Below are 27,903 nucleotides of genomic sequence, written 5' to 3'. Positions count from 1 at the left end.
ATCTTGCAAAAGCTGGTCCCACAGCAGCTGCTTGGGTCGTCCATGCATGATCCGGTGGAATCGACGAAATCGTACATTCCTCCTGACCCGCCACTCGCGGTTCTGCTGCCATCATGCCCTCGACCACTCCCGCATCCACGTCAAATGCTGGCTCGGCCCGGCCTAACAACATCCCGCAGCATGCTTCATCCTCGAACCTCGACAACTCTCATCCCGAGCACGGTTTGCGCTTCGTCGCCAATCATCATCGCCAGCACAACCCACACGACCCCAAACTCAGAGCGACTCCCGTCTTCAAGTCCCGTCGCTCCTCGCTCCTAGGTTCTGTGCTCAAGTCCAAACCCAGATCCTCGGCTCGCGTCTCTGCAGCTGCCTCGCCGCATCTGCGCAGCTTGAGCGCCCAGTCCCACCACCATCACCAACACTCTCAGTCCTTACCCACATCCATCCGTCCAACCCGCCTCGACTCCGACGGGCGCCGTCACACATCCTTGCTCACATCATCCTCGCAAGTCCAGCATCCTCTCGTAGCCCACTCGTCGCCTGACGCCGCCGGTCCCAGCCAAACCAGGCCGCCAGACTTGCATCTCGCCGATTCGCCTCCCGTGGCTTCGCTACCTTCCCCCGTAGACCAGCCCGACGGTTCCGCATCCACCTGCTCATCCACGAATGCCAAGGACCTCGATCTGGCTACGCATGCTTGTTCGCAAGGCTCCCCGCCTCTCGTCGACGTAGTGGACGCCTCATCCATGTCCGTGCCCGCCGCCCGGCCCTCTTCCACCAATCTTGACCGCGAGTCTCAGGCCGGTGCCTCACTCTCCCATCTATCTACACCCTTTGCTGCCACACCGTCCCCGATTCGTCCTTGCTCATCATCGCGAGAGCACGGGCTTACCCCTTCGTCGAGCTCCAACGTCGCTGCCCCTTCTGCTTCGGCGGCATTAGCGACACATCCTAGCCCTCTGCCTGTCATCACGCACACCGACTTCGCCGCCGCCGATGACGCACTACGCGGTGCTTCGCCTGTCGCTCAAACCACTGCCCAAGACAAAGCGCGCATGTTGTTGTCCAGCTGTTCGCCGTCTGGTTCGGACCCTTCGGCGCCAGCAAATGACATCAGTGTTCTTGCAGAAAGCTCCAGACCATCCGTGCAGACGATATACGATTCGACATCTCTCGCCGTCACCTCTCCGCAACGCTTTTCGAGTCTTGGGCGCGGTCACACTTCCAATACGTCCAAGCCTTCTCTCGCGCCCATTTCCACTACGGTACCTCGTGCCCGTGCACGTGCTCGCGACATCAATGACGAGCTCGAATCGCCGACCTCGCGCGAAACAGTCGGTGCGCGCGCAGAGCGTCGCATGAGCATGCTCGACTTCCTCGCCGCTCCCTCAGAATCCGACGCTTCGCCTCGACTGCCTCAAGCTAGTGTTTCGGCTGAGGACCTTCCGCGCTCTGCGCAGCTGGAGAAGCCAGCCTCTGCCGTGGCGCGTCCATCGATGCCTCTGATGCAAGCCAGTCGCCAGCTCAGACTTGAGGCGGCGGCGGCCCGGTCCAGGATGCTTCAACCCAAGAGGATAGATCTCTGCAGCAACATCCGCCTCGCAGTGGAACCGCTTGTCGACAGGCTCACCATGTTTGGCTCCATGCAATCGGGCTCCAACTATTCGCTCGCAGGCACCGTCGTCGTCGAGGTGCCCAAACTCATCGTGCCGCGCCTCTCGTCCGCTGCCGCTGTTGCGCGTGACGGCGACACCACGGATCAACCCTCTGTGCATGTCGAAGAGCTCACCGTGCGCTTCACTGGATATTCCGTCTACGTCGATGCCACGGGCAGATTCAACGCCATCAAAGTCACCGAGTCGTCGCAGCAGCTCCTCCAGCCTCAAGGCTTCTCGTGCCCGGTGCAGATCGTCGAGACTGGCGACCGAACCGCATCTCTTGGGGCGACGGCCAGCTGCGCAGAGCAAGAGGCCCTCAAATACGAGACCGAATTCGATCTCTCCATTCCCGGCTGGCTGCCGGCATCGCAGCGCTCGCGGTTTGGCGCCACTTTCTACTGCGTACAGGCGATCGCCATCGTCCAAGGCCAGGCCGTGCTTTCGGCTGTCTCCGGCTTCGACGATGACGCAGGCGACGATCCGTTTGGTCAGTACTCCTTGGTCCATATGGCTCGATCTCTCGAGTCGGAAGTGGCAGACACCGGCCATTCTGCTACAAACGATGGCGCTCCTTCGCCGACGACCACTCTTGGACGCACCAAGACCAAAAAGACGTGGCTCAACAAGACCGCCAAACAGTTGCAGCTCAGGACAGCCAGAAAGTCGACTGGACCCGAGGCGGAGAGCGGCTCCCACTCCAACAGCCGTCGCGGATCTGGAACCAAGGATGTGCTCCCGATCCTGGATGCAGAGGACCCGCTCTTCAGCAAAACCACGGAAGCTGGCAACCAGTGCTTGCCCGACGGACGCCATTCGATCAAAAGCGAGTGCCTTAGCATCTTGGTCAGACGGTGCAGGGATGTCGTCCCTGTGCCCGTCGCTCGACTTGTCAGGCTGGCGACAGCGAGTCAAGTTCTGCGCGACACGGTCGAACAACCTTCACTCTCACAAAGCATGGCCGCACTTGCCAGACTGCAGGACAGCCTCGATCTCGCTTCGGAAAGCACGCCGCCACAGCTCCGTAGCGATGCGGGACGGCCCCACATGACACCGTCAGCATCGGCGCCCGCCTTGTCGCAAACGACCTCGCCCTCATCGGATCCCGCTTCTGGTCCACCCGCCGGCGCTACCGCTCCGGCAGCGCTGGCTCCGTCACCGCGGATCGACACGCATCCGAATACCCTGGCGTCGGACCCACTCAGAGCGGACGATGCGCAAAGCGAGCCGGGCATGATCATGCCGCGCGCTCCGAGTGCGTTTGATTCGCCTCGGGATCCCGCCAAATTGGCCGCGGTCGCGTCGGCGTTGACTGCGTCGGCCACGCTGCCCACTCTGCCAAGCTCGATGAGCCGCGCTTCGTCGTTGTTGGACTCTCGATTCGGAAACGCCAACTCGCCTCCGCGCACCTCGTCGCGCGCAGTGCCCACCAGTCGATCCTCGGCGCCGCTGCGACACTTTGTCCATCGCCCGACCCTGCACTTGCCGCCGCAGCTTGGCATCGCGCCGGACTCGAGCAGCGGCCTGACCTTTTCCTTGACGCTCTCTCTCCCTTCGCACGTCCACGTCTCGGGACCCAAGAGCGACGTGCTCAGCTTTGGCGTCCAGATCGAAGTGGGTCGCACCGAGGGGTGGGATGCGTTGAGAAAGTGGGGCGGCCTGCGCCTCAAGGACATGGAGCTCGTCTGTCTGCAGACGGAGCGGCACAGCTCGATGCCCTCTCGCTCCTTCTGCGCCACCTTTCCCGTACCTCCGCAGCCGAACAACGTCGACGCGGCTGATCTGCCGGTCGTCACCGGTGCCAAAAAGAGGCGGTCCGACCCAGCGGGCACGACGGATGCGCAGGTGGCAGCGGAACGACGGTTGCGACAGAGCTACGACCGATCGCTGCTTCTCGGCCACATCGCGCTCGCCAACCAAGGCAAAGCTCCTCATCCCATCGAGAACAACGTCGAACGCATCCGTACCACGATTGTCGGCCCGCCTCCTTTTACTCCGAAACGTCGGGGACACGAGGGCTCGGAGGCAGCGGACGCCTCGCGGAAGGGAAAGTACAGGGCGGGCAGCAATTTCGTAGAGTCTGCCCGGAGTGCGTCGCGTCCCAGCCCAGCAGGATCAGGTGCCAACACGCCCGATGGCACTTCGCAGAGCGCGGGGATCAGCAGCCTGAGGGCCGCTTTCGCACCCGCTGCTCAGGTGACCGCAGGGTCACGTTCGAGCGTGATGCAGCCTTTGCCGCGTGCACTGACTCGATCCACCAGCTCGAGCAGCTCATCGTTGCGGCAGGCATTCAATGGCAGCCACGGCTCTGCCACCCGTCAGAGCAGCTCGCCCCCGGCAGGGCCAGCGGATGGCTCCTCGCCTACGGCGCCTGCTGGACGGAGCAGACGACCGATCCCGTTCGACATCGGCGCGGCCGCTGCAGAGGAAGCGAGCCGCCATGGACTGTCGCAAGAGCTGTCGTCAGGCACGGCGTCTTCTGCAGAAGCAGCGGCCTCGCAAACGGGTGCTCCGGCGCTTCGAGACACGGTGCACCGTGCGGACTCGGACGCGCAGATGCCAGACTCTCAACGTGGTGATGTCCTTGTCGGCGTGAGCTCGAGCGTATCCACCGGAGGAGGCGCTCGAACAGCGCGAGGACCGCGAAGGAGCCGCTTCGAGACGGCCATGAGCCGCCTTTCGACATTTGCAAGTTCCATGCTGGAGCAGCCGAGCGAGACGTCGGCCGCCGGGTCGAACGCCGAGGTTCGAGGCAGTACAAGCGCGAACGCGACGACGAGCGGTACAGGAACGGCCGCAGCCGCCAGCCTTCGCGCTACGTATGCATTTTCTGGTGACGACGCCGAAGGGGTGGATCTGACGAAAGGTCGCGTTCGAATGACGATCAACTTGCCATTGGTAGCGAGCGACGTGGAAGCAGCGCGCAAGGCCGGCAGCGCTCAACTGATCCCGGATTTTGAGAGTCCGTACGTCCGCGTTCGTCACAAGCTCAAGGTGAAGCTCGGATTCGGACTCAAATCGAACGTCGCGACGGGACAGGATGGCGAGGAGTGGGGTCAGGTGCTGGTCATGTGCGTGCCGGTGCGTTTCACCGAGGCGCCGCCGAAGGAGGTGCAGGATCAGTTTGGCCCGGTCACGATCGGGTCTGCGACGCCGTCTCCCACGAACAACAGCAGAGCGACACGGGCGGACGGGACAGAGTCAGAGGCAGCTGCCGCGGCGGGGGCTCCGCAAAACGGCGGTGCACTGCCTGTGCCTTTCGCCGAACCGCTGCTGCCTGCGTATGCCCAGCTGTTCCGCGAAGACGGCTCGCGGCTCGCCGACGAAGGGGAGGATCTTCCACGATATCCGGGCAGAATGTCGGTGATCGGCGAGATCGACGAAGAGTCGGTTCCTGCTACAAATGCGCAGGACAGCCAGGAAGGTGGTCCGGAGACGAGCGCAGGTGCGCTGCTGGACGACGAGGGAGTGGAAGGCGAGGCAGCCGACGTGAGCGGTGACAAAGTCTCGATGGCGAAAACGGGCGGCGCGGGCCTGCCTCGATCTGGAACGATGACGCTGCCGAGGACCTCGAGTCTAGGTTGCATGGCTGCGTCGATGGACCGAGCCACGAGTCTGCCAGGTCGGCAGGTGCTGACGCGAGCCTCGTCGTCCAGCCTGTTTGGACTGCGATCGGCACCGTTGCAGCCATCCGCGTCCGGCGCAAGTCAGATCGTCACCTTGTCGCCCTTCTCGGAGCGGAGCAGCAGCATCGCCGGAAGCAGGGCGCGTGTGGGATCGTCTGCATTCGATCCGCTGCCTGCTCGGCCTGGCATGCGACGACGTTCTGCAACGACGACGTCTCTGATCACATCGAGTCGCATCATGCCTGCCGAAGTGCTGGACGAAGCGCTTGTCACGAGCGCGCTGGACGACGAGGAGGATCGCATGGATGAGCTGCACCCGTCGCGCACGCTGGAGAGTCTGCGTGGACGTGATGGCTCAGGCATGGACGGTTTGGCGGGGGACGAAGACGGGGAGGAGGACGAGGATCAGGTGGATGTGGAAGAGGTGGAGGTGGTGGGAGCGGATCTGCATGATGAAGATGGCGATGACGAGTTCTTGGATGGGGTCGACAGCAACGGAGGGGATAGTGAAGCTGGACATACGGCGATGAACATGCATCACGGGCAGTTCAGCGGAAGTGACGATGCCGAGGGAGATGCGGTGGACGCCGAGGTCGGTATGGCATTTTGAAAGGGACCAGTCTGAAATCAATTGCATTGCAAGCAGTCATTAGACGAGTGGGGTGAAGGTATGTGCAAGATGAGAGGACCAGATCAAAATTGAAGCTTGAGGATCTGATCGAGCCGCATAGACATGCTAGAAGCTGGTGTTGTCGATGCTGTTGCGCTGTGCGACATGGTCCAAGCCACCGTTGCTTTCGGAAATCGAACGACGACAGAGAAGCGAAACGCTTCTTTCGGCTGGGAAAATGTGGGGAAGTGTGACGTTTGTCGGGAATCCAGAGTTCTTGGCACTTTGCCATTCGCTTCTTTCTCACTCACCACCATCTTGACTTCCGCTGTCTTCACGGCCGGACTTGCATCATGTACATCTACGACCTGCCTACGACAGGCACCATCTCATTCAGCGACTTTCTCGTCACCACCGACCTCGTTTCGCAGGTATCGCAGACCACGCAGTTGCGCGCACGGTTGCGCGCCGTGCTCAAGGAGAATCGCGCCGGTACGTCGTCCACCGCTGTCAAGGATGGCTCTTCCAGCAGCGATATTCGGAGCACCTCGAGCGGCGGTGGAAGCAAGAAAGGGGATGATGCGTTCAGCAGCGTGGGTGGTGCATCGGCGGCAGCGGCGGCGGGGGGGAATACTAGCGACTGGTTGACGATCGTCAAGACGATCGAAGAGTATCTGCCGCACATGCTCGCCGTGTTCAACTGCGTTCAGACCGACGATCTCATCCTCCGCTACGAACCGGTCTTCTCGTGGCGCACTTCGATTTCAGGAACACGTTTCCGCGGTCCCCAACGAGTCGATCTATCGGGATTGTACTACGAACTCGCCTCTGTGCTTCTCACGTACGCCCTGACTCTGTCGAACTTTGCCGCTGCCACCGTCGCCTCGCTCGGATCGTTCGAACGCGACCGTTCCCTCTCCTCCGACGCCCGCAAGCTCAAGGACGACCGTCTCCGCTGGGCGGCAGACACCCTCTGTCGATCCGCCGGAATCCTTCTGTATCTCTCCACCGACCTGCTACCCAAATGGAGCGATCAAGTCGGCAGAGTCGAGGGCTTGCCACCGGACCTCACGACAGAAGCGACGCTGGCGTTGAGCAAAGTGTGTTTGGCCGAGGCGCAGGCACTGGCGATACGCAAGCTGGTGAGCCCGAGTGTGGGCAGGGCGGTGGATACGGTGACGCCGGGACCTCCTTTAGCTAAAGACCATCCGAGTGCGAGTCTGTTGGCCAAGCTGCATCTGAGTGTGGTGGAGGAGATGGAGAGTGCGGTGGGGTTGCTGCGGACGGTAGGCGAGAAGGGGAAGGTCAAGAGAGGTGGGGGTGGGAGGGAGATGGGGTTGAGTGCCAACCACGAGCATGATTTGGCGAGGCGTGTGAGTGCCAGCCGAGATCGAAGGGACGACGACAACGAGGATGCGGCGGTGGACGGTAAGGGGGAGGGTAAGAAGAAGTTCTTCAGCAAGTTCAAGATCGGCAAGGAAACGCAGCCGAAACACAGCGGTCCCCACGACATCCACCCTTCCAACCTGAACTCTTCCACGAACCACCTCGATCCCGACCTCGATATTTCGTCCAACCTGCTCCGCTACCTCTCCTTCTCCACCACGTTGCACCGGAGCATGGCGTACAAATGGCTCGCCATCGATCACGGCGAGTCCTCGTCTCACTTCGGAACTGCGATCGCGTATCTCTCCCTCTCCTCCTCCCTCCTCTCCTCCGCCCCGCTCAAGGACGCGTCCCTGGCGAACATCGTCTCCTCCTCCTCTTCATCCCTCTTAAAGTCGAAAAAGACGTTTGTGGAGCAAGAGCTGGCGACGGTCGATCACTGGCTGGGGTCGTACCGAAAGCTGAACGATACAGTGGCGTTCCAACCGGTAGCAGGGGTGGAGGAGGTGTTGGCCAAGGTTCCAATGGGGAGGGCGGCGTTGGGGGTCAAGCGGTATGTGCTGCCGAGCCCGGGGTGGGGGCCGGGCAGCGATGGGTATGTGGGTAGGGGTGGGGGAGGCGGGGTGGAGTTGGCGGCGGAGAGGTTGCATCTGTTGGAGCTGGATCATCCGGCGAGAGTCGGGTTGGTGGGGATCCAGGGGGATGAGGAGGGAGGGGAGAGGGGTGCAGAGGGAGGCAAGGGGATGGGCGCCTTGGCGGGGAGCTATGCTGGTCAGGGAGCGTATTACTAAGGCATCAAGGGAACAGCGTTCACTTCGTTTCGGGAGCTCATGTGGAAAACACTGCCCATGGAACATGCAACACAAACAGCAAGACCCCATGCAGGAATGTGTCTGAGAAGTCTGTGTTCGATCGAAAATGTGCTCAAAAGTTGGGCAATCGAAGGACGATGTGATGTATGTTCTGTAGTGGTCAAAATGCATGTGCGAACGAATGTCGATGTCCACGCGATCGAAAGGGACGATGATGCGGTCTCACGCACGCTGAGCAGCCGCCGCCGCGCGTTGCGCCTTCATCCTGGCCAAAAAGTCGGCGGCTCCACCACCTGCCGCAGCCCCCGCCCCTGCTGCTGCCGCTGCTGTTCCTCCCGCCAGCACCTTCTTCTCCTCGCTGCTGGGCAGCAAGCTCGTCAAACCCTTCTTGCTCGGCTTGACCGCCATCTCCGGCCGCTCGCCCTTGGAGCTCAATCGACTGACGCCCGCAGCACCACCGCCTCCGGGAGCGAGGTTGGTTTTGTCGCTCAACAGCGGCTTCGGCGTGGGTGCAGAGGGTGAAGCGTGGAGACGTTGGGCGATGAGTTCGGAGGGGTTGGAGGTGCTGCGTACCATGCCGCCGGGGGGAGGGGTTGCGTGACCCAGGACGACGGGTGTGGTGTTGGTAGGCTTGGTGTGGTGGGAACGTTTGAGTGGAACGGCAGCACGACGGACCGGGGTGAAGGACGAAGCACTCATGGTGCGGGCGGAGGGGGATGGTGCGTACACTGCCTTGCGGTACGGTGTAGCTTCGCTCTCGCCGTCCTCTTCGCGCGCAGCTTCGTCATCGTGATCGGGTTTGGACCTCTTCCTGCCCGCCACCCCGCCACTACTACTCCTGACCATTCCCGAACTGCCTCCCATCTCCTTCTCCATCATCAACGCCTTCACCCTCTCCCTCTCCCCCTTCAACACCTCCTCCACCTTCCTCACCTCTTCCTCCTTCGCCTTGACCTCCGTCTGCAGTGTCTCGAACTTGGCGCTCAACTTGTTGTACCGCGTAGCGTACTTCTTGCTCTCCTTGAGCGCATCGAGGATCTTGCTGTCCGCCTCCTCGATCTCCTCCGCTTTTCGACCGAGTTCTTCCCCCAGCTCGTCGATCCTGCTCGTCAGGTACTGCACCTCCGTCTGCGCTTCCGATAGCTTCGCTTGCAAATCCGAATCTTGTTCTCCTTGTCTCGCTTCACCTTCGAGACTAGCAACGATGGATTCGAGATCTTTCACGCGCCGCTGGGAAGCGACGTACTGCTCGTTGAGCATCTCCTCCGTACTCCTCGCCGAAGCAACATCCCCTTTCAACCTCAACAAGGCTTCCTCCTGCGCTGCCACCCGCATCTCCATCTCCGACTTCTCCCGGGTGACACCTTCCAACCGCTCCTGAACCTCGGCGAGAAGGGCGATCTCACCTCTGCTCCTCTCCGCCTCCTCCTGCAGCTCCGCCAGCTCCTCCTTGAGCGACCAGTATTCGCTGTTCCTCTGCGTAAGCGCTTCGTCCTTCGCTGCCAGGATGGAGTCGAGTTCAGCATGCTTCGAGAGGAGCTCTTGCAATCCGCTCTCTAGCGAGGAGCATTTGGATCGGTGTTCATCGCGTTCCGAGGTCAAGGTGGCGATGGTCGCGACCGCGGTGTCTAGCTCGGACTGCGTTGTGGAGGAGGAGGCGAGCAGCGCAGCGTGGGTGGTGGAGAGCGTGTGAAGATCGGATTCGAGGGTGGAGATGCGCTCGGTGGAGGTGGACGCGAATTCGCGATGCTCGGCGAGCTGGAGGGTGAGCGAGGAGAGGTCGGCTTGGGTGGACGTGAGACGATCGGTGGATGTGAGGAGGGACTGTTTGAGGGTGGTGATTTCTTCGTCTCGTTGCTCGTCGAGGGCCTTGCTTTCGGTGAGCACGGTGGAGTGGTGCTGGATACGCTCGGTGAGGGAGACGATGTCCTGCTCCAGCGCTTGCTTTTGACCCAGCAATGTCGCGTTCTCCTCCGAAAGCGATTCGAGCTTCGTCTCCAGACCAGAGATCGTCTCTCGTGCCTCGATGAGCGCGGTCTCGTCGACGACGACGTCTGCAGCTGCGGTCTGCATGTCCGGATCAACAGCCGACGCTGACGACGACGACGACGACGACGACGACGACTTCGAAGACTGCAGCTGAGCAACTTGCTCCTCGAGCAACCTGATCGTCTCTAGCTGCTCCTCGCGCTCCGACTCCAGATCGTCCACCGTCTCCTCCGCCAGCAACTGATTCGTCCTCGAACGAGCCAGATCGTTCTCCACCCCCTTCAGCTGTCGTTGCAACGACCCGATCTGCTCGTTACGACGCAGTACACGTGCCTCCAACTCCTCCACCTCGCCCTTCAACGCCATCACAACTTCATCTCTCTTCTCGTCGACGGTTGTCATGCTCGCCTCTACAGCCGCATCCTTTCGCTCCTTCACCGGCACCGGAGTATCCGCTTCTTTGAGCGTAGCGAGCTGTTCACGTAGCTGGTTCGCATACTCCACCCACTCCTCTCCACCCTCCTGTCGATCCAGCAGCTGCACGATCCTCTGCTGCAGCCCAACGACCTTTTCCAACCACCTCACTCTCTCGTTGTGCGACTGTACGGCGAACAGCCTCTCTCGCTTCTCCTTCAGCTCGTCGAGCATCACCTGCACGTCGTTGGTTGCGGAACGACGCTGTTCGAGCTGCGTTTGGAGGGAACAGTGTTCGGATTGGAGCGAGAGGAGGGAGGCGTTGGCGAGGTCGAGTTGCGACTCGAGCTCGTGCACGCGGTCCGAGTCCACGCCGGAGGAAGCGGCAGGAGTGGTGGAGGATTGTTCGGCCAACTGCAGAGTGAGGGCCTCGATGTGGGCGGATGATTTCTTGGCTGCTGCAGAGATGATCAGATCTTGCTCTGCCGATAGTTGGTCGAGTTTGGCGGTGGTTTGCGCAAGATGGCGTTCCAGGTCGGTGCTGTGGGCTTGCGCGGTGAGGAGTTGCGATTGCAGATCTGCTTCTCGTTGTTGCGCTGCTAATATATCGGCTGAAAGCTTCTCCGCCATCCGCTCACTATCGCCATCGTCATCAGCAGCAGATCTCATCCCTTTCAACTCCGACTCAAGCCTAGCAAGCTTCTCCGCAAGCATCTCGTTTCGCTGCTTGACACTGCGCAGCTCCGCCTCTCGTTCGGCAGTCGCAAATCCAACCCGTCCAGCTCTCTCCTTGAGTGCCTCGCCCAACAACCCAATGTCGTCCAACAGATCCCCCTCGAACCTCCTCGCCACCCTATTCTTCCCATTCGGAGTCGAAAGATGCGTCGTCCTCCCGGGCTCCAAGATCGATCGTTCCGGATCCACGACCATGCTTCGATCCAACTCGAAGGTCTCGTCCACATCCATCACCTCCTCCTGAGAAGCGAGTTTGGCGATGAGTCGATGCAGCAGCCTCTTTGCGCTTCTGTTCTCGGCGCTGTACCGATGTTCATCCGGCAAGGAATCGGTGGAAGATGAACTTGACAAGTGAAGTAAAGAGGAAGAGGAAGCTTTTTCGGCTTGGAGTTGTCGAAGCTGCTCGTCCATGTTGTTGAGCTCTTCGATGAGGGCGACGTTTTCGAGGCGGAGGGTTTGGAGGGTGTCTTTGGCTTTGGTGGGGGAGGTGAGGGTGGAAGGGTCGAGGGGTAGGCAGCTGATGCGTCGCGATCGGACGATCGGTGTGGTGGATAGGTCCAGATTGGAACTGAAGGATACTTCGGACATCATGTTGGCCACACGTTTTCGTTGCTGAATGCGTTCCGAAAGTGGTGGGGTTGGAAAACGGCGGGAGATCTTAGATGGACGCCGACTTCATCTGATTTTGATCGACGGTTGACTTGTATACAGCCTCGCGCAAGCTTTGAGCCGGGCTTCCGAAACTCGACGTTTGTACGATGGATCTAGTCTTGTATGCCTGTTGAGGATGCGGTGATGGTGTTGGATGGGAGAGATGTATGCAGTCCAAAGTCAGAACCCTGTCTGCGCCTCCACACTGTGTGCAGTATGGAACGCTGCTCTGCTGCCGCGCCTGGGAAAAGGTTCTGGAAACGGCTTCCAACAACAACACTTCCGCCCGCCCGAAAAAAGGCGTGTTTGGCATCACGTGCGCATTTCCTTCACAAACCCTAACATCAGGGTATTTTTCTCACCACCTTGCGAGCATCCTCACACAACTTACCGGAATGCAATGGCTGCCAGCACGATCTCGTACACCGCTTCGAATGGTGAGCAAATCATTCAATAGTACATTGTTCTCTCGTCTAGAAAAGGGACTGTCAGCAATGTGTCCCCTCCCCCCGCCTTTCACTGCCCGGAAGCCTTGGCGATCGTGGTATCGTACTTGCGGATCAGATCGGCACTGCCCTCGGTCTGGCTGAACGCAAATCCTCTCGTCCTCCTCATCCTCTGCACCGCCCTGACCTTCCTGATCGCCTTTTGGAACTGATCCATCCTGGGCCTATAATCCTGCAGGTTGTACTTCTGGACCTCCTGGACGATGTCGTAGCTCTCCGGCCTGTACGTGCGCTTCCAGTACTTCCAGCAAAAGTCCCGGAGCAGGCAGACGGTGGGTACGACGATCATGGCCAACCAAAAGTCGCTCAACCCGTACAAGCGGGGAACGATCCCGTCGTACTCTTTCGAGAATCCGAGTCGCGGGGCGATGAGTGCGTAGATGGCGAGGAACGCGATCGTAAACAGCAGCGAACCGGGGATCGCCGCAAACGTATACTTGGTCCATAGATCCGAGATCAACGCCGCTTTGCCTAGAACGGTGACCAACACCACCATGAACAGCGTCGTACCCCAGATCCAGCTGTAACTCGCATATCCATCCGCCAACTGTGGACTGCCCCAGAAGATGACCGTCACGAAGAGGTACGTCACCAACGAGTGGAAAAACGCATTGGCGGTCCATCCCCAGAACCGTCGCTTGTCAAAGTACACCTGTCCGTACAGCTGCGGATATCGATCCAACTGCCTCGCCGAAAGGAACTGGTCAAAGATCCCAATGACGAGCGGCGGGAGCACCGTGAAGATGACGTTGTAGAACGACAGGGTCCAGCTTTCGAACGCCACCTGACCCGAAAAGCTGTTCTGAAACGAGTACCAGAACAAGGTCATGTACAGCGTGATGTTCTTGTAAAAGCTGTACAGGATCATCTTGCTCAACCTGGCGTAGCTCCAACTTCCATGCACCAGCAACAGCTTTCGTAGATATCTGAACTGCGAAATGGCCACATCGGCACTCCTCGCCGCCTGCAACCCCTCCACACCACTGATCCCCACGCCCACATGCGCCGCCTGGATCATACTGACATCGTTGGCGCCATCGCCGATGGCCAGCAGCAACGAACTCATGTTCTTCTTGACCAGCTTCACCACCAACGCCTTCTGCAACGGCGAAACCCTACAGCAGATGACCGCCTTGCACAACACGGCGAGCTCCAAAAACACCTTGCTTAGCTCCTTTTCCAGAGCAAACGTCAGACTCTTGCCGTCGATCACGAGCGCCATCTCCTCCTGCTCGGCGCCGGCCGTGTTGCGTTGGTTCTTGATGGCGGCAAGACGTTTGTTGAGCACCTCGGCGGTGTCGTGCAGGTTGTCCTCGTTGATGATGACGAGGTTCATGGATTCGCTGATCAGCCTGCAGCTGAGACCGATGTTGATCGCCGTCTCCTGCCTGTCGCCCGTCAAGACCCAGATCTTGATGCCCGCCGACTGCAACGTGTGGATCGTATCCGGCACCCCGTCCTGCAGCTTGTCCTCGATCGCCGTCGCACCCAGCAGGAACATCCCCTGCTCGATCATCTCGGCCGCCTTGTCCAACGCCTCGCTCCTCCCTTGGATGGTCGCCGCCGCCTGGTCGTAGATCTTGGACCACGTCCGATACTCCTGCTCGCTGACCTCGCGCATCGCGATGCACAAGGTTCGCAAGCCGTCCGTAGCGTAGTCCTCCAGATGAATCATGGTCTGCTCCGTAAACGGCTGGTTGTCGCTCAGCCGCGCGAGGATGACGGTGTCGGCGCCCTTGCAGTAGAGCTTGATCTTTCCGTCGGGACATCTTACGACGGTGGACATGCGTTTGCGCGTCGAGTTGAACTCGCACACGTTGAGGATCTCCCACTCGCGCTCGGTGCCGCGGATGTTGACAAACACCGAACGCGGTTTTCGCGTCGTGAACTGGTACCCGAGCGATTCTGCACCGGCAACCAGCGCCGCCTCGTCGGGACTCGAGGCCTGGAAGATGACCTTGTCGCCCTTGCGTTCGGGGATGACCGTGTGGCAGACGGCGAGCAGCGTCAGGAACTCGTCGATGACGGCGCTGCTGCCGTCGTCGGGGGTCCTTCCCTCCAAAACAGCCTTGAGCTCGTGCCACGTCCTCTGGCCGCCAATCTCGCGACCGTCCGGGCCGATCTCGCCGGTCCCCTGCTTGCTCTCGTCGATGACGTCGGTGAACGAGATGCCGCCGATGCTCGCCTGCTTGAACTCCATCTCGTTCCTCGTAAGCGTGCCCGTCTTGTCGGAGAAGATGTAGTCGATCTGGCCGAGCTCCTCGACCAAACTGCTGGTTCGACACAGCGCAGGCGTGTCGGTAGGCGCATAGTACATGTCGAGATCCGAATTGATGAGCGTCGCCTGCTGGTACTTGACCACCTCGACGGTGACGATCAACGAGATCGGGATCAGGTTGTTGTACGCAATGACAAAGGTGAGGATGTCCTCGATGAACTGACGAGCTTTGCCTTTTCCTTCCTCGTTCAGCAAAAGATACTTCATCTCGGACGCGTAGGCGGTGTTGCGCACGATAGCGCCGATGGAGGAAGCGACGGACAGCGCGAGCAGCAGGATGAAGAGGAGGAGGATCTGCACGTTGACCTGCTTCTCGACGGCGGTGCGCTTGATGGGTGCTGCTGTGGCGTTGCGCATGAGTTTGGTCTCGTGGCCGGTAAAGACGACTACTCCATAAACCCAAGGGGTGTTGCGCAGCTGGGCACCTCGGAGCAGAAGCTGCTCGGGGCTGAGGGGTGCTTTGCGCATGGGAGTGCCGCTGAAACCGGGCGTGGAGCTGAGCTGGATGTTGAGCGTGGCATCAAACGTGTAGAGGCTGTTGTTGGGCTGTTCCGAGGTGAGGTTGCCTCGAAGCGTAGAGGCGGCACTGGAAGAGGTGAGCTTGGCGGTATCGGGCGAGGCCTGTTTTATCTTCAAATTGGTCTCGCCATCGAGGTTGGCGGTCTCGATGTAGCACAGCCCTTCGGGCTCGGAACTGGAGAGGAGGACGAGATCCGCGGGGAAGAACTCGTTGTTCTCGACACGGATGATGTCTCCGACGCGAATGTGCCGCCACCGTCTTGGCTCGAAGGAACCGGAGCCGGGATCGAGGACGTGCGAGATGCGGGCGTTGAGCTCGGAATCCGATTGGTGCCTTTTGATGTCTTCCTTGATCTCCTTGAAAGCGGAAGCGAGGAGGACAAGCGCCAGGGGCACAATGGTGGTCCATCGATTGGTGGGCGACACGCCGGGGATCTGCTGGATGCATGCGGTGAAGAGGAAAAAGACGTTGGCGTACTTGCTGAACTGCTCGACGAGGAATTTGGGGACAAAGGTGAGCACGTTGTACTTGGAAGTGCTGACGTAGTTGTCGAGGAAGTCGCTCTTGTCGTTGGAGAGCGGGTCGTTGAGCTGGACGATGCGGTCTCCGGAGCGCTTTTCTTGTTGTCGACGACGACGGAGCACGGTATCTACGTCGGCTTTGAGCGTGCGCATGCTCCTCTTGAGGCCATCCATGAGACCGTCGCGCGGCGGCTTGCGACTTGTGCCCGAGGTGAGACCTGGCGCACGAACGGCTGATCGTCTGGCGTCGCTGCGACCAGCCGCATTGTATCCGTTGGCAGCGGAAGTGTTGTACGGAAGGTACTTGGAGTCGTCCATGGGGGACAGTTCGTCGTCTGCCTCGATGCTTTTGAAGCTGTGTCTGGCAGCGTAAGCATCAGCGAAAGGGCCCTCGGTGGAATAGCCTGCGTTCTGATAGCCAGCAGGAGTCTGTGCGCTGGCAGCGAGAGGCAGACCTGACTCGACGCTGCCCTGCATGTGAGAGCCAAAGTTGGGTCTGGGAGCATCGAGACCCATGGCTGTGTCGTGGTGATCGAAGGAGGCTGTCGAGGTAGCAAAGGGATCGTTGGCGTATCGAGAGGATGAGCCGAGCGGGTGGGATTGCGAAGAGGCGCCACGGTGACCGGCGCCAAAGTCGTTAAAGTCGTCTCCCATGAGATCCGGATCGTCTGCATCGACGAGGACGTGGGAGGGACCCGAAGCGGAGGGATGGACGCCGAACGAGTCGTTGGAACGGTCAAAGTCGGCGAAAGGGTCTTGCTGCACCGGTTGACGCCCGCCGCGCTGCTGACCGCGCGGGCTGACAAAGTCGTCAAAGTCGTCCATTGTGGAATGAAAGGCAACCGGAGGCTATGCTTGCATTAGACGCGATCGTTGAAACGAGGCCCCTGCGCGATCGATACCAGACACCGCGACTCGGGGTGTCTGTGAAGCTGCAATATGTCTGCGCTCGAAATGCCGTTCGCCTTGATGCTGTGAGGCTTCGGAGGGCGAGCAAGACCAAGTGATAGCCAACAAGAAGAGCGATGGAAGGACGGAAGGAAAGAAGCGCGCCTACTGTATCTGACGCTCAACAAGGGTCCCTTTGCACACAGCGACAGCACAGCACAGCTGCCATTGCACCGCCCAAACAGCGCACAAATTGTGAGACATCGGCGACGCGCTTCCATTTACTCGAACGTTGTTAGACCCTGCGCTCAAACTCGGAACTCGGACTGACGCTTGGACCCGCTTTTTGGGCGCAGCTTGCTTCTCTTCTTCGTGACGAGACTTACTTCTTTCACTTCTTTGACCACATTGCCGCATCGGCACGACGGCCATCGAGATGGAGCAGCACGGCCGAGAGCCCGCGCCCGCACAAGCTGGTCCATCCGGTTCCTCCAAGGACGCCGATCCGCCACCGTCCACCACCGTCGAAGCTTCTCCTACACGACGCACCCAACGATCCTGCACGCCGCAATCGCTTCCTAGCACCAGCCCCACAGCATCTCGCAACCCCTCGCGCAGCCCCTCCACCTCTCGACGCTCCCTGAAACGCACCACCTTCTCGCCGGTCCCTGAAGAATCCCACGCTTCTCACACCGCGCTCGCTATCTCCTCTTCCACCCCTCCCCCGGAACCTGCTTCCAAAAAGCCACGCTCCGCATCTCGCACCACTTCGGGCGATCCCAAAGCAGCACGTCGCGGTCAACGGCTCTTCGGGGTGCTCACCTCCACGCTCACCCAATTCAAGCGCGACTCCGAATCCGATCGTGCCGCCACGCTCGCCCAACGCCGCGCGCAGATCGAAGCGCGGTCCGCGTCCAAACTCGCCCTCTCCTCGCACCAGATCGACGCCTCGCTCCTCCACCGTTCGCTCCTATGGGAAGCGCGCTCCCTCTCCGAGCAGATCGTCACCGGCGACATCCAACGCAAAACCCTGCGAGGTCTCAAAAGACGCATGGCGAGCTTCCTCTACACCCCAACCACTTGCCGGGAAAGAGAAGACCGATTAGCCGCGAACATTCCCACCTCCTCCACAGGTGGCGGTAGGAGGGCGGACGAGGAGGGCGATTTTGCAGTGTATTTCTTACCGGGGAAAACGCTGCCCGAGCAAGAGGATAAGTTGAACGATCAGGAGGATAGCGTGGATGATAAGATCGATCGGTTTGACGATCGGTGGGAGGAGGAGAGGAGGCGCTTGCTGCAGCGGTTGGAGGACGTCAAGGCTAAGATACGAGAGATTTGATGGCGAACACACACACATTCAGTATACCCTAGCTCAACACTTGTACCATTCTCAGACACAGTCGCTTGGCTGGCAAACGCAAACAAACTCTGCATTTCCTTCGAGATATTGCACAGAGCAAGAGAGATCTCAGTACCCGGACGGTCTCGCCTGAGGAAACCCAAACGGCGCCTGCCCCGACGGAGGCGGCAGCTGTCCCTCTCCCTGCGCCGCGTACCCGCCACCAGCATTCGGGGTGGGCATGGCAAACCCGCCCGTACCCGGCACGAACCCTCCGCCTCCGGCACCAGGATAGCTCGACCCGCCTCCCGGCTGCTGCATATCCCTTTGGCCGTACGACGGTTGCGAGTACGCCGGCGGGTACGGCGGTGGTGCGCCCGGCCCGCCTGGTGGAGCGGCTCCGTAGGGTTGGTACCCGGTGTTGTTGGGAGGAGGGGGGTAGTATGCTTGACCTCCTGGAGCTGGGTAACCGCTCGAAGGTGGCTGCGATGGGGGAGCGCCGTACGATGACTGCGGAGGATAAGGTTGCTGCTGCTGTTGCGGATACCCGCCCTGATACCCCTGTCCCTGTGGAGGATACGAAGGCTGGTGGGAGTACCCGCTCAACCCCACATCTCCTTGGGGCGGCAGCGCACCCCCGGCACTCGGAACCGGCGTCGCCCCCTGCAGCGCTGCATCCCTCTCCCTCCGAAACGCCTCCATCTCCCTTGCAAACCTCTGCTGCTTCTCCCTCTTCTCCAGCTCCTTCTTCTCCCTCCTGCGCTTGGCTCTGCGATCCCAGCTGCTCTCCTTTTCGTTCTCGTCGCTCGCATCGTACGAGGTGTCGATGGGTCCGAGGAGCAGCTTGAGGCAGTAGAGCTCGGGGGTGAGTTCGATGCCCGTGCTGCGCTTGACTTGGGCCGATTCGATGGCGATGTCCGAGCACACGTCGACGAGGTCGCCGACGGTGGGGTCGTTGTCGATCGAATCCAGCCACTCTTGGGCTTCGCGGTCGTTGCCGACGGCAGCGATCTGGAAGGACACCGCGTCCTCGCCATACCGCGTGCTGGCCAGCGTTCGTTTCGCATTCTGCAAGACTTTGACGATCTTCTCCCCCTTTTCGCTGGATCCGGTCGGTCTGCCGTCCGTGATGACCAGAACAAACGCGGGCTTCTGCAGTCTTCCCTGCGTTGCGGGAGACAACACCAACGGCGCGAGGATCTTGCTCTCGAGACTGCTGCCCATCGGGGTCGACCTGCCGTCGTAGGCACATCTGCTGGTCAACTGTTCCGCCTCGGCGACGTTGTGAATCTTTTGCTGGGCGGAGCTGTTCATCCACGCCACCTCCATACCGTCCGGGTCGAACCTAGCCGCTGCATCTGCCGCTCGCTTCAGAATTCCCGCCAACGAATCCCTCCTCCTCGTACCTTCCGATCGCATGGATGCCGAATCGTCGAGCAAAAACATCACATCGAACAGGGCCAGCTTCACCAGATCCTGCGCAAGGTACGGAGGCAGTTGCCAGCTGTCGGCGCACTGCTGCAACGCTCCGGAGGAGGCGATGTGTTGAGCGATGCGCACGACATCCGCGAACGTGTAGAAGGGATAGAGGTACTGATCCATGACGCATGTCGAGAGGAGGTTGGCGATGTGCTTCCAGTCTCGCAGCGTGTCCCACGACAGATTGGGATTGTTGGTAGCAGAGTGGTTGGACTGCTGTTGGTTGTGGTGATGGGCTGCATAAGCGCCTGCTGCAGCGACGGCGGTACCGGCTACTGCGGCAGACCCCCACGACGAAGCGTGCGAGTTGGAATGCGACATCGACGGTGGAGGTGGTGCCTGAGCGATCTGATGGGTTGGATTCGAGTGTTGATGTTTCTTGGATGCCTTGTAGAGCATGTACGCTGTGACACCGACAGCTAGACCTGCGAGAACGAGTTTCTTGTTGAATCCCATAGCCTGCTCTTTTCTTTGCGTTGAATCGAAATCGTGGTCCTGGAGGGGAAAAGCCGAGCTCTTTATATCCCAACGCAATGGTGTTGTGCGTACACGAAGCGGCTAAGTGTCGTGTAAATTGATTGCTCCACAAATCAGCCCGAGCGCTTCGGCGCACAGCACTCTCGAAACGACGTCACAGATGGGCGGCTGTGTGCAGTGCAACACGGACCACCCTCGACCAAAAAAAAAATCAGGCTGTGTCAAAGAGAAAAACGTCCAAGAATATTCTCTCTCCTCTCGCTTCCACCGCAATGGGCTGTGCAAGCAAAGCATGAAATCGCAATGTGAACTCACTCCCCCTCTCCGTCTCCCGAAGATGCACTGCTGTGCAGCCTCATAGACGTCTGAAACAGATCGCTCTCCGATGAGCCTAGGCTCTTTCAACCGAAGCCTCGATCTTGGATCGCAAGCGATGCATCAAAGGACAGACATAGGCTTTGGTGCGATCTAATGATTGCGTTGTTTTGTTATGATTGCATGCGGGTGTGAAAGACTGGCTCGGCGCCGTTTGATCGGTGGACGAGATTGCCAAACAGAAAGTGAGATGAGAAAGGACAATGCTGATGATGGGGTGCCGCGTCTACAGCCCATATCGATCCGCCAACCTCTGGACGATGACGGGCGGGAACTGCTGCTTCTGCACCTCCCACTGCGCACCGCTCATATCCCTGAACCCGGTCAAGATCTTCCTAAACATCTCGTTCAGCTCGGCGCTCGGCGTAGACCACCTGACCACGGCGTTGCAAAAGTAGACGAAGCCCTTGGCGGCGCCGTTCGGGTTGACCTGGATCATCTCGCAGAGTCCGCGGAACGCCGAGTCCTTCTCGTCGTTGTCCTTGATGTCCCACAGCGCCTGGCACCACGATTCGATAAAGACCTCGAGATGCGGCGCCACCAGCTGAGGCTGCACCAGACCCAGTCGGCCGATGGTCACCGCTGCATTCTCGGAAAGCGACTTGACCGATTTCGTCGAGAGCAGCACGGGCACGAGCCGCTTGATCAGCTCGTCCACCCACTGCGTCAGCTCTGGATCCGCACCGTACTGCAGCGCGATCTCACCCGCCGCCCAGGCCGCGTTGTTGCACACGGAGACGTTCTCCATCTTGGGTTCCGGCTCGATCTGTCGGATGAGCTCGGGCATGATCGATGGAAGGAACGGTTTCAGCAAATCGAAGCACGAGATGGCCAGATCGCCGAGCAGGGCATACGCCGACTGCCGCACGGGCGCCTCGACGTTGGTGATGCAGTGGCTGAGCAACGGCAAGAGCGATGGCTGCGAGCCAGCTACCAAATCGCGTACCGTCGTGTTGAGGCCCTGCGTCAAGCCACTCAGCAGATCCAGTGCGACAATGATAAAGGTGCGATCCGGCACGTCTTGTTCCATGGCCGGTTTGAGCGATTCAGCCTCCGCCGCGGCGAGGTTCTCGTGCACGATGCCGACGCAGCGCTGGAAGACCGGTGGCGAGTAGGGCAAGAAGCCGGGTCCGACGGCGATGGTGACCGACGACATGCATTCCAGCAGAGGAATCAGATCGGGATCCGTGTCGTCGAGCCCCTGCCACTTTGCGATCAATGGCGGCATCACGATCTCGACGTATTCAGGTCGATTCAATGCCGAGCCCACCGAGTCGGCGAGCGTTCCCAGCGCATCGTAGAGGATGAGCAGGTTTTTCTGTTGGTATTTGTCGAATGCGAACACGAGCGTCTTGAGGACGGGTTCGAGGAACGGCTCGAGGCTGCGGCCCGCCTCCTCTTCGAGCGTCGCAAATGCGCTGCAGCCGGCCTCCTGAACGCGCTTGTTGTTGTCGAGGACCATGTTGAGCAGACCTTCCATGGCGGGCACGAAGAACTGCTGCTGGTGCTCTGGCGTCTCGGCAGCAACGCACCAGCTCGAGTATCGCCCGAGAGTCCAGCATGTTATGGAGCGGACGAGCGGTTTGGAGTCCTTGAGGCTGTTGATGAGGAAAGGCACGAGCGTGGGCAGATGCGGTTGGATGCCGGCGATGCAGCCCTCTGCGATGGCACCGAGTGCGAGGATGCCGCACTCTCGTTGCAGCCAGTCGTCGCTGAAGAGGCGTTCCTTGAGGTAGGGGAGCAGGATCTCGAGCAGCTCGTCGGCGAAATTGACCGCCATGACATCGAGAGCGGCAGCGGAGCACTTGCGGAGGTTCCAGTCCGAGATGCCGTCGTCGTCCTCGTCGTCTTCATCTTCGTCGTCAAAGTCGTCTTCGTCGTCGTCCTGCGCCTCGATGGCGGCTCGCGACTTGCCGGTGCCCGAAGCGCCTCCGTTGGCTGCATCGTCGAGGTGCTCGTTCTTGTGCGCACCGCCGCCGTAGTGTCGAGGCTTGATGTCCTCGGCGCGATCTGGCACTGCGGCGTCGTCCTCGTCTCCGCCGAGCATGAGCAGGTCGAGCTCGTTGTAGACCATGCCTTTTAGGAGGACAGGTGCGATCTTGGAGAGGTACGGACGCAGCTTGTCCTTGAGCGATGGCTCCTCTGCAAATTGAAGCCAGAACTCGCATGCTTCCAACGAGACGTCGTCGTCCTTGTCCTGGGTCGAGTAGAGCATGTACTCGACGACGTTGTCCATTTCGGGGATGAGCTTGTCGGGTCGGACGCCGAGGATGAGGACGAGCGCCTGGCAGACGTACCTGCGGACGTTGGCGCTCTCGTCGCTGGCACGTTTGAAGAGGGCGGCGAGGAAGGTGTCGATGTGGTTCTGCAGCGCCGCGGAGCCGATCTGGACGAACTGGTTGAGGCAGTTGAGCGCGTGCATGCGGATGCGCGAGTCGGTGTGTTGGGTGGCTTCGATGAATTTGGGGATGAGGATGTCGATGGGCTTGACGCCGTTGATGTCGCACATCTCGAGCTCCCGTGGGATGTCCTCGCAGATCTTGGCTAATGAGCTGAAGGCACCCTCTGCCTCGTCGGTGTTTTGGGAGCTCATGAGCTCGCCGAGCTTCGAGAGGCCTTGTGGCCAGCCCTGGGGTGTGAGGATGGTCATGAGCATGGAGACGACCTGGGTTGCGGTGCGACGGAGCATGTCTTCTGGCAAGCTGAGCGCAGGGATGATGGCTTGCTTGACGTACTCGAACGATTCGGGCGAGATGAGATCATTGTGGAAGAGGATGTGGTTCTTGAGGATGAGGCCGGCTACGGACCGGGTAGCGAGGTCTTCGGTGGTGAGGGATGTCAATGCAAAGACGCAGTAGTTGGCGTAATCTGGGATCTGGCTGACTGTGTCGAGGCGCTGCGAGCGTAGCGAGTATAGCGAGTTTGGCGAGCGTGGGAAGAAAGGAGATGTCAGTGGACGAAGCGAAAAGTCTATGTAACTGGCGCGTACTCACCTGGGCGATTCTCTCCTGGACATCCATCTGTGGGCTCTGCGAGTCACGGAAGAGCTGGACGAGCTCGGTGAGCCCTTGCTGAGATGGCTGCCAATTTGATGTCATTGTTGGCGGATTGTGGAGGAGGCGGTGTGCGAAGAAGGCAAAGAAGCGGATGCAGGAGACGGAGGAAGCGATCTATGCAGGACGAAAAGCGATCGTCAAGTTCTGCTGGGTCGAAGCGATGCAGTGACGGGAAGCAGCAAAGATGCAGAATGCAACCGTCGGCCTAGCTGGACTGTTTCGCTCGACGCAAGACAGAGACGAGCACGAGTCGGGCCAGGATGTGCGCAGGTCGGGCTTCGTTCCAGGCTGACGATGCTGCGTGACGGGTGGTAGGACCAGACTTTGCACCCCGTCGAAAAGACTGTGACGAGACCGTGCCGATGCTAGGATGCGTGCGACGTGCTGAAACCACGGGAAGGATCGTTGCGTTGGTGGAATGTCGCCTCAGGCCCGGTGTTGGACGACGATGACTGAAATGACCGTGTCAAGGAGCGACGGAACCAGAGAAAGGCGACGAGTAGGGTATGGTGTGTGAGACGTTGCGATGAAAGGTGCGATTGTGATTGTGACGAGACAAGAAGATTCTCACTTGCAAAAAGCCATTCCAAAAAATCTCGCAAAGAAACACGCCCCCGAAATTCAACAGAGCAACCAACAGCGCTCTCACAAATCACACAAACGCACGCACACACACATTCACCCAGGTCAATTCAAGTGCAGCCAGCAGCCAACCCGTGTCGCTCCTTTCCAGCGCTTTAAATACAGCTGCGTGTGCGCGTGTCCGTCTCGAAAAGGGATAAATCGAAATCCGACGCTTTTCAGCGTCCAACAGGGTTTCATTTCTCCCTCAAAGGATTTCGTCTCAGGCGTTGCTGTGGATCCTTCGTACGAAAAGCTCTTTTGGTGTTTCGACAGTCATTTTATTTTTGTCGATCTCCTTTTTACTGCCTTGCTGCTGCCTAGTTTCAGTGCGATCCGGAAGAGAAATAAGCTATGGCCACGTCGACGCACTCGCAAGATGTGGTGGTACTACCGCTCGTACTGCATGATCATGCTCCACTCACGCTCAGCCGACTCTTCGAAGAGGCACGCGTTGAATCGTAGCATAGACTCAAACGTTCAGCCTCGTCGCGAGCGACCGTCGTAGTGCGTCGAGCATGCACATTGAGCCAAGCGCTGAGCTGAGCTTCTGCTGCCGCAACCGTCGACATTCCCCACACACACATTGCCAAAACTGGTGCGAGAATTCATAGTTTGCACATGCTACGATTCTCCTCTAGTCGCAGCATAAAGGTATCCACATCGTCCTCTACTCCGCTGCGCTGTCTTCCTTGACCGCCGGTGTGGTCGCTGACGCGGCTACCGGCGCTGATGCGCTCGCATCCGCACCGATCGAACTCAAATCCTGCACCGACTCGCTCGCCGTCACCATCGTATCGTCTCCCTGGTTCTGCAGCGCAGACGCATTGGGCGACATGGATCCGCTCACCTTCCTCCCTCCCTCGCCCTGATTCTGCGCAACGTTGCCCAAGCTTCGCGGTGGATTGCCGCATCGATCCTTGCCGTACGAGATCTTGACGTTCTGGTAGTCCGGATGACTCTTCATCCCCTCTATGCACTTGATCGCAGACTGGATGTTGGTGAAGTTGGCGAAGGCGCAGTTCTTCTCGCGCAGGCTGTTGACCGTCTCGATCTCACCGTACTGCGAAAAGTCGTTGCGGATCTTTTCTTCCGTCAAAAAGTCCGGGTCGTCGATGTTGCCGACGTACACGTTGCGCGAACCGCCTGCCTGCACCGCAAACTGGATCGCTGGACTCAACGGTCCCGAATGCTTGCCCCATCCGATCTTGAGCCTCCGGTTGTGGATCATGATGCCCGAGTACGACGCCAAGTGGAAGAATGCCAGCGCAGCGTTCGGATCCACAAACGTGACGAAGGCAATGTGCTTCTCCGGGATGAACCGGATGTTCTGCAACACCCCGCCGCGGATGTGGTTGCAGATCTCGGCGGTGGTCGTCTCGGGGTGGATGTTGCCCAGGTAGATCGTGCGGTTGCCGAGCTGCTCGAGCGCCGTGACGTTGGCGCCCATCATGGCGGCTGCAGGTCCGAACACAGAATTGGCTGGAGATCGTCCATTGTCCGCTGCAGTGGCGCCGGCTCCAGCGAAGGCGGTCGGGTATCCGAGCGAAGCTGCCGCAGCCAAGCCCAAAGCGGCTGCCTGGTTGTTATGCGCCTGGTTCTGCTGCTGGCTCTTGGGCACGTAGGCACAGCGGTCCTTACCGTAGCTCACCCTCTTGCCCGTCCACGCTGGCTCGGTGGGCAGGGTCGCGACCACCTTGATGGCGGTCTGAATCGAAAGAAAGTGGATGAAGCCGATGTTCTTGTCGCGCACGATCTTGACCTGGTCGATGGGTCCAAAGCGCGAGAGATCGTCGCGGAGCGATTGTTCCGAAGCGCTCTCGTCGAGCTGACCGACGTAGACGTTTCGCGAAGCCTGGTTCTGCTGAACGGCCATCAGCACGGCGGGATGGCACTGCGACGGCTTGCCCCAGCCGATCTTGAGCTCCTGATTGTGAAGCGAGACCTTCTTGACGCATGCATCGGCGTGGAACGCTGTCGCCGTCGAACCATCGAGGAACGAGATGAAGGCGCAGTTCTTTTCGGGGAGGATGCGTACGTTCTCGATGGGACCGAACTTGACGAGATTGAGCAGTTCGTCCACAGAAGCGTCGGCTGGCAGGTTTCCGACGTAGACGGTTCGATTCAGAGGGTTGACCTGCCGAGGCATGGCGGGAAGAACGCCGACGTTGGGAACGAAGCCGGGAGTGTTGCCAAAGTTGGCGGCAAAGTTGGGGAACATGGTCGCCGGGTTCAGAGCGGCACCGTTGGACATCAAGAAAGGCGCCGAGCCGGCAGCGTCGAAGGCGGCGCCGTTTTGTGCGCCTAGCAGGCCTGCGTGGCCGAGGTTGCCGGAGAAGGATCGCGTCCCGTTGGTGCCATTGCCGGGAGGCTGAAGGCCAGATACGCCTGCGAAAGGCTGTGCTTGCGACTGCGGTGCGGTACCATTACCGAGGAACGGTCCGGACGCACCGGCAGCGTTCGGAAAGCCGCCGGGCGCAAAATTTTGCTGAGCGAGGCTGGGGATGTTGCCCTCCGAGACGAAGCGAGCCTTTTTGGCGCCGGCGTCGGGCATCTGAGTGTTGGGAAGGGAAGCGAGATGGCCGAGACCAGCAGCGTGTGCGTCGTAGGATTGGGAGGGGGCGCGTTTCATCATTTGGAGCGGATCGAGCGCGAAGCCTGGCGCTGCAGCAGAGTTGGACTGGTTGGTGGAGGGGAAGCCGTTGGCGGCAAACGTGTTGGGAGTGGGGAGGTTGTTCTCCTCGTGCATGGCTCAACGAAAGGCAAGTGATATGGTCGATTCCTACGAAGTGTACCGTGAGGGAATGAATGCCAAAAGCGCGCGTACAAACGAACGAATGCTGCCTAGACGGCGGCGAGATTGGTGTCGGGGTTGGAGAAGCTGAGGTTGCCAAGATTGATTGTGCGTGCTTCGCGATATCCTGCGCGAGGTCACGATTGCTGCTGGAAGGATAGGCAGAGCAGATGGTATCCTCGCTGGTCAAGATGGAGTCGTCTCGGGATGCAGTGCCAGACTCGTCAAGCAAGCGAGGGGGGAAATGAGCCGAGTTGAAGACGTCCAAATGGAAGAATCTGCAAAGACGAAGCGGAGCAACAAAGAAGGATAAGCAGAAGAAGAAGAAGGCGAGGCAGCGAGACGAGGAAGAAGAAGGGTGGTGAGGTGAAGGAGGAGGAGGAGGAAGGGTGCTGATGATGAAGGGAGCGTGTTAGTACTCTTTGCAGTCGAGCAGCCGCAACGCACGGTTGGAGCGGGGAATGCAGCCGTGCCGTGCCAAGTGACCAGAGTCCGTTGATAGTATGCTTGCTGTTGTGCTGTCTTCCCAGCCGTGCACGAATGCCGAAGCGCACAAAAGGCTCACCACGGGCGGAGGGTCCGACGGGTCGTTGCTGCTGCTGCTGCTGCTTTTTGATGCGCCGTGCGTTTCTCGAGAGATTCTTGACGAGGCGCGACAACTGACACACACACACCTACACACACAGAGTTTGGGTGAGTGCGTGCGTAAATTGCAGAGAGCGTGTGCGTGTAATCTGTCGAGCGTCGATGTCTGTGTGTCTGTCTCGCCAGGCTGGCTGTGTTTCTTTGCTGCTGCAACCCAAAGGCACGCGCTTCTTTCATTCCACACCTCGCCAAAGCCACATCACGACGGCCTTTCGATCGGTGATGAGTCTTTGCCCTCTCCTCACGAGTCTGATCTTTGCTGAGCTGGAGCTTAGTTGGCTCATCTTCACCGTATCTGTGCAGGATTCACATAACTTTCCTCCCTTGGGGATGGCAACGACTAGTAGAGATGCGGTCCGCAAAGAGAAGCCAATCGGGTATCAGATCGGGAAGTCGATGCGATCCAGAATCGACCCCGCATTTGAAAATCTGCATGTGAAATCGGGTCCTGTTCGTTCAACTCGGGCTCAATTGCTAGATTAGGTGTGGTTCCATTTGGAATCAACTCTTGTCATTCCGACGC

At 59.7% G+C, this 27,903-nt stretch overlaps 8 protein-coding genes across 8 annotated transcripts; 3 read left to right on the top strand and 5 right to left on the bottom strand.

Moving 5' to 3' along the window:
- Positions 1-113: 113 nt before the first annotated feature.
- PHSY_005614 (hypothetical protein) lies at positions 114-8,235 on the top strand (the record flags this gene model as incomplete). The annotated part of the gene is made up of 3 exons (XM_012336223.1): positions 114-5,876; positions 6,167-7,833; positions 8,166-8,235. 3 exons carry the CDS (start codon positions 114-116, stop codon positions 8,233-8,235), a joined length of 7,500 nt encoding a protein of 2,499 aa, XP_012191613.1.
- A 79-nt stretch (positions 8,236-8,314) lies between these two features.
- Positions 8,315-11,821, bottom strand: PHSY_005613 (viral A-type inclusion protein repeat protein; the record flags this gene model as incomplete). Its single annotated transcript, XM_012336222.1, has 1 exon — positions 8,315-11,821. One exon carries the CDS (start codon positions 11,819-11,821, stop codon positions 8,315-8,317), a length of 3,507 nt encoding a protein of 1,168 aa, XP_012191612.1.
- A 576-nt stretch (positions 11,822-12,397) lies between these two features.
- Positions 12,398-16,531, bottom strand: PHSY_005612 (phospholipid-transporting ATPase 1; the record flags this gene model as incomplete). The annotated part of the gene is made up of 1 exon (XM_012336221.1): positions 12,398-16,531. The coding sequence occupies one exon, from the start codon at positions 16,529-16,531 to the stop codon at positions 12,398-12,400; it is 4,134 nt and encodes a 1,377-aa protein (XP_012191611.1).
- Positions 16,532-17,030: 499 nt separating this feature from the next.
- On the top strand, positions 17,031-17,933 carry PHSY_005611 (hypothetical protein; the record flags this gene model as incomplete). Its single annotated transcript, XM_012336220.1, has 1 exon — positions 17,031-17,933. The coding sequence occupies one exon, from the start codon at positions 17,031-17,033 to the stop codon at positions 17,931-17,933; it is 903 nt and encodes a 300-aa protein (XP_012191610.1).
- A 129-nt stretch (positions 17,934-18,062) lies between these two features.
- On the bottom strand, positions 18,063-19,868 carry PHSY_005610 (hypothetical protein; the record flags this gene model as incomplete). Its single annotated transcript, XM_012336219.1, has 1 exon — positions 18,063-19,868. One exon carries the CDS (start codon positions 19,866-19,868, stop codon positions 18,063-18,065), a length of 1,806 nt encoding a protein of 601 aa, XP_012191609.1.
- Positions 19,869-20,490: 622 nt separating this feature from the next.
- On the bottom strand, positions 20,491-23,362 carry PHSY_005609 (hypothetical protein; the record flags this gene model as incomplete). The annotated part of the gene is made up of 2 exons (XM_012336218.1): positions 20,491-23,160; positions 23,258-23,362. 2 exons carry the CDS (start codon positions 23,360-23,362, stop codon positions 20,491-20,493), a joined length of 2,775 nt encoding a protein of 924 aa, XP_012191608.1.
- A 1,249-nt stretch (positions 23,363-24,611) lies between these two features.
- Positions 24,612-26,690, bottom strand: PHSY_005608 (putative RNA binding protein; the record flags this gene model as incomplete). Its single annotated transcript, XM_012336217.1, has 1 exon — positions 24,612-26,690. One exon carries the CDS (start codon positions 26,688-26,690, stop codon positions 24,612-24,614), a length of 2,079 nt encoding a protein of 692 aa, XP_012191607.1.
- A 792-nt stretch (positions 26,691-27,482) lies between these two features.
- PHSY_005607 (hypothetical protein) lies at positions 27,483-27,863 on the top strand (the record flags this gene model as incomplete). The annotated part of the gene is made up of 1 exon (XM_012336216.1): positions 27,483-27,863. The coding sequence occupies one exon, from the start codon at positions 27,483-27,485 to the stop codon at positions 27,861-27,863; it is 381 nt and encodes a 126-aa protein (XP_012191606.1).
- Positions 27,864-27,903: the final 40 nt, after the last annotated feature.

Source organism: Pseudozyma hubeiensis, assembly GCF_000403515.1.
Source record: "Pseudozyma hubeiensis SY62 DNA, scaffold: PHS52, whole genome shotgun sequence".
Classification (NCBI taxonomy): domain Eukaryota; kingdom Fungi; phylum Basidiomycota; class Ustilaginomycetes; order Ustilaginales; family Ustilaginaceae; genus Pseudozyma; species Pseudozyma hubeiensis.
Note: the sequence above shows the minus strand (reverse complement) of the source record. Positions and strands in the feature narration are given on the sequence as shown.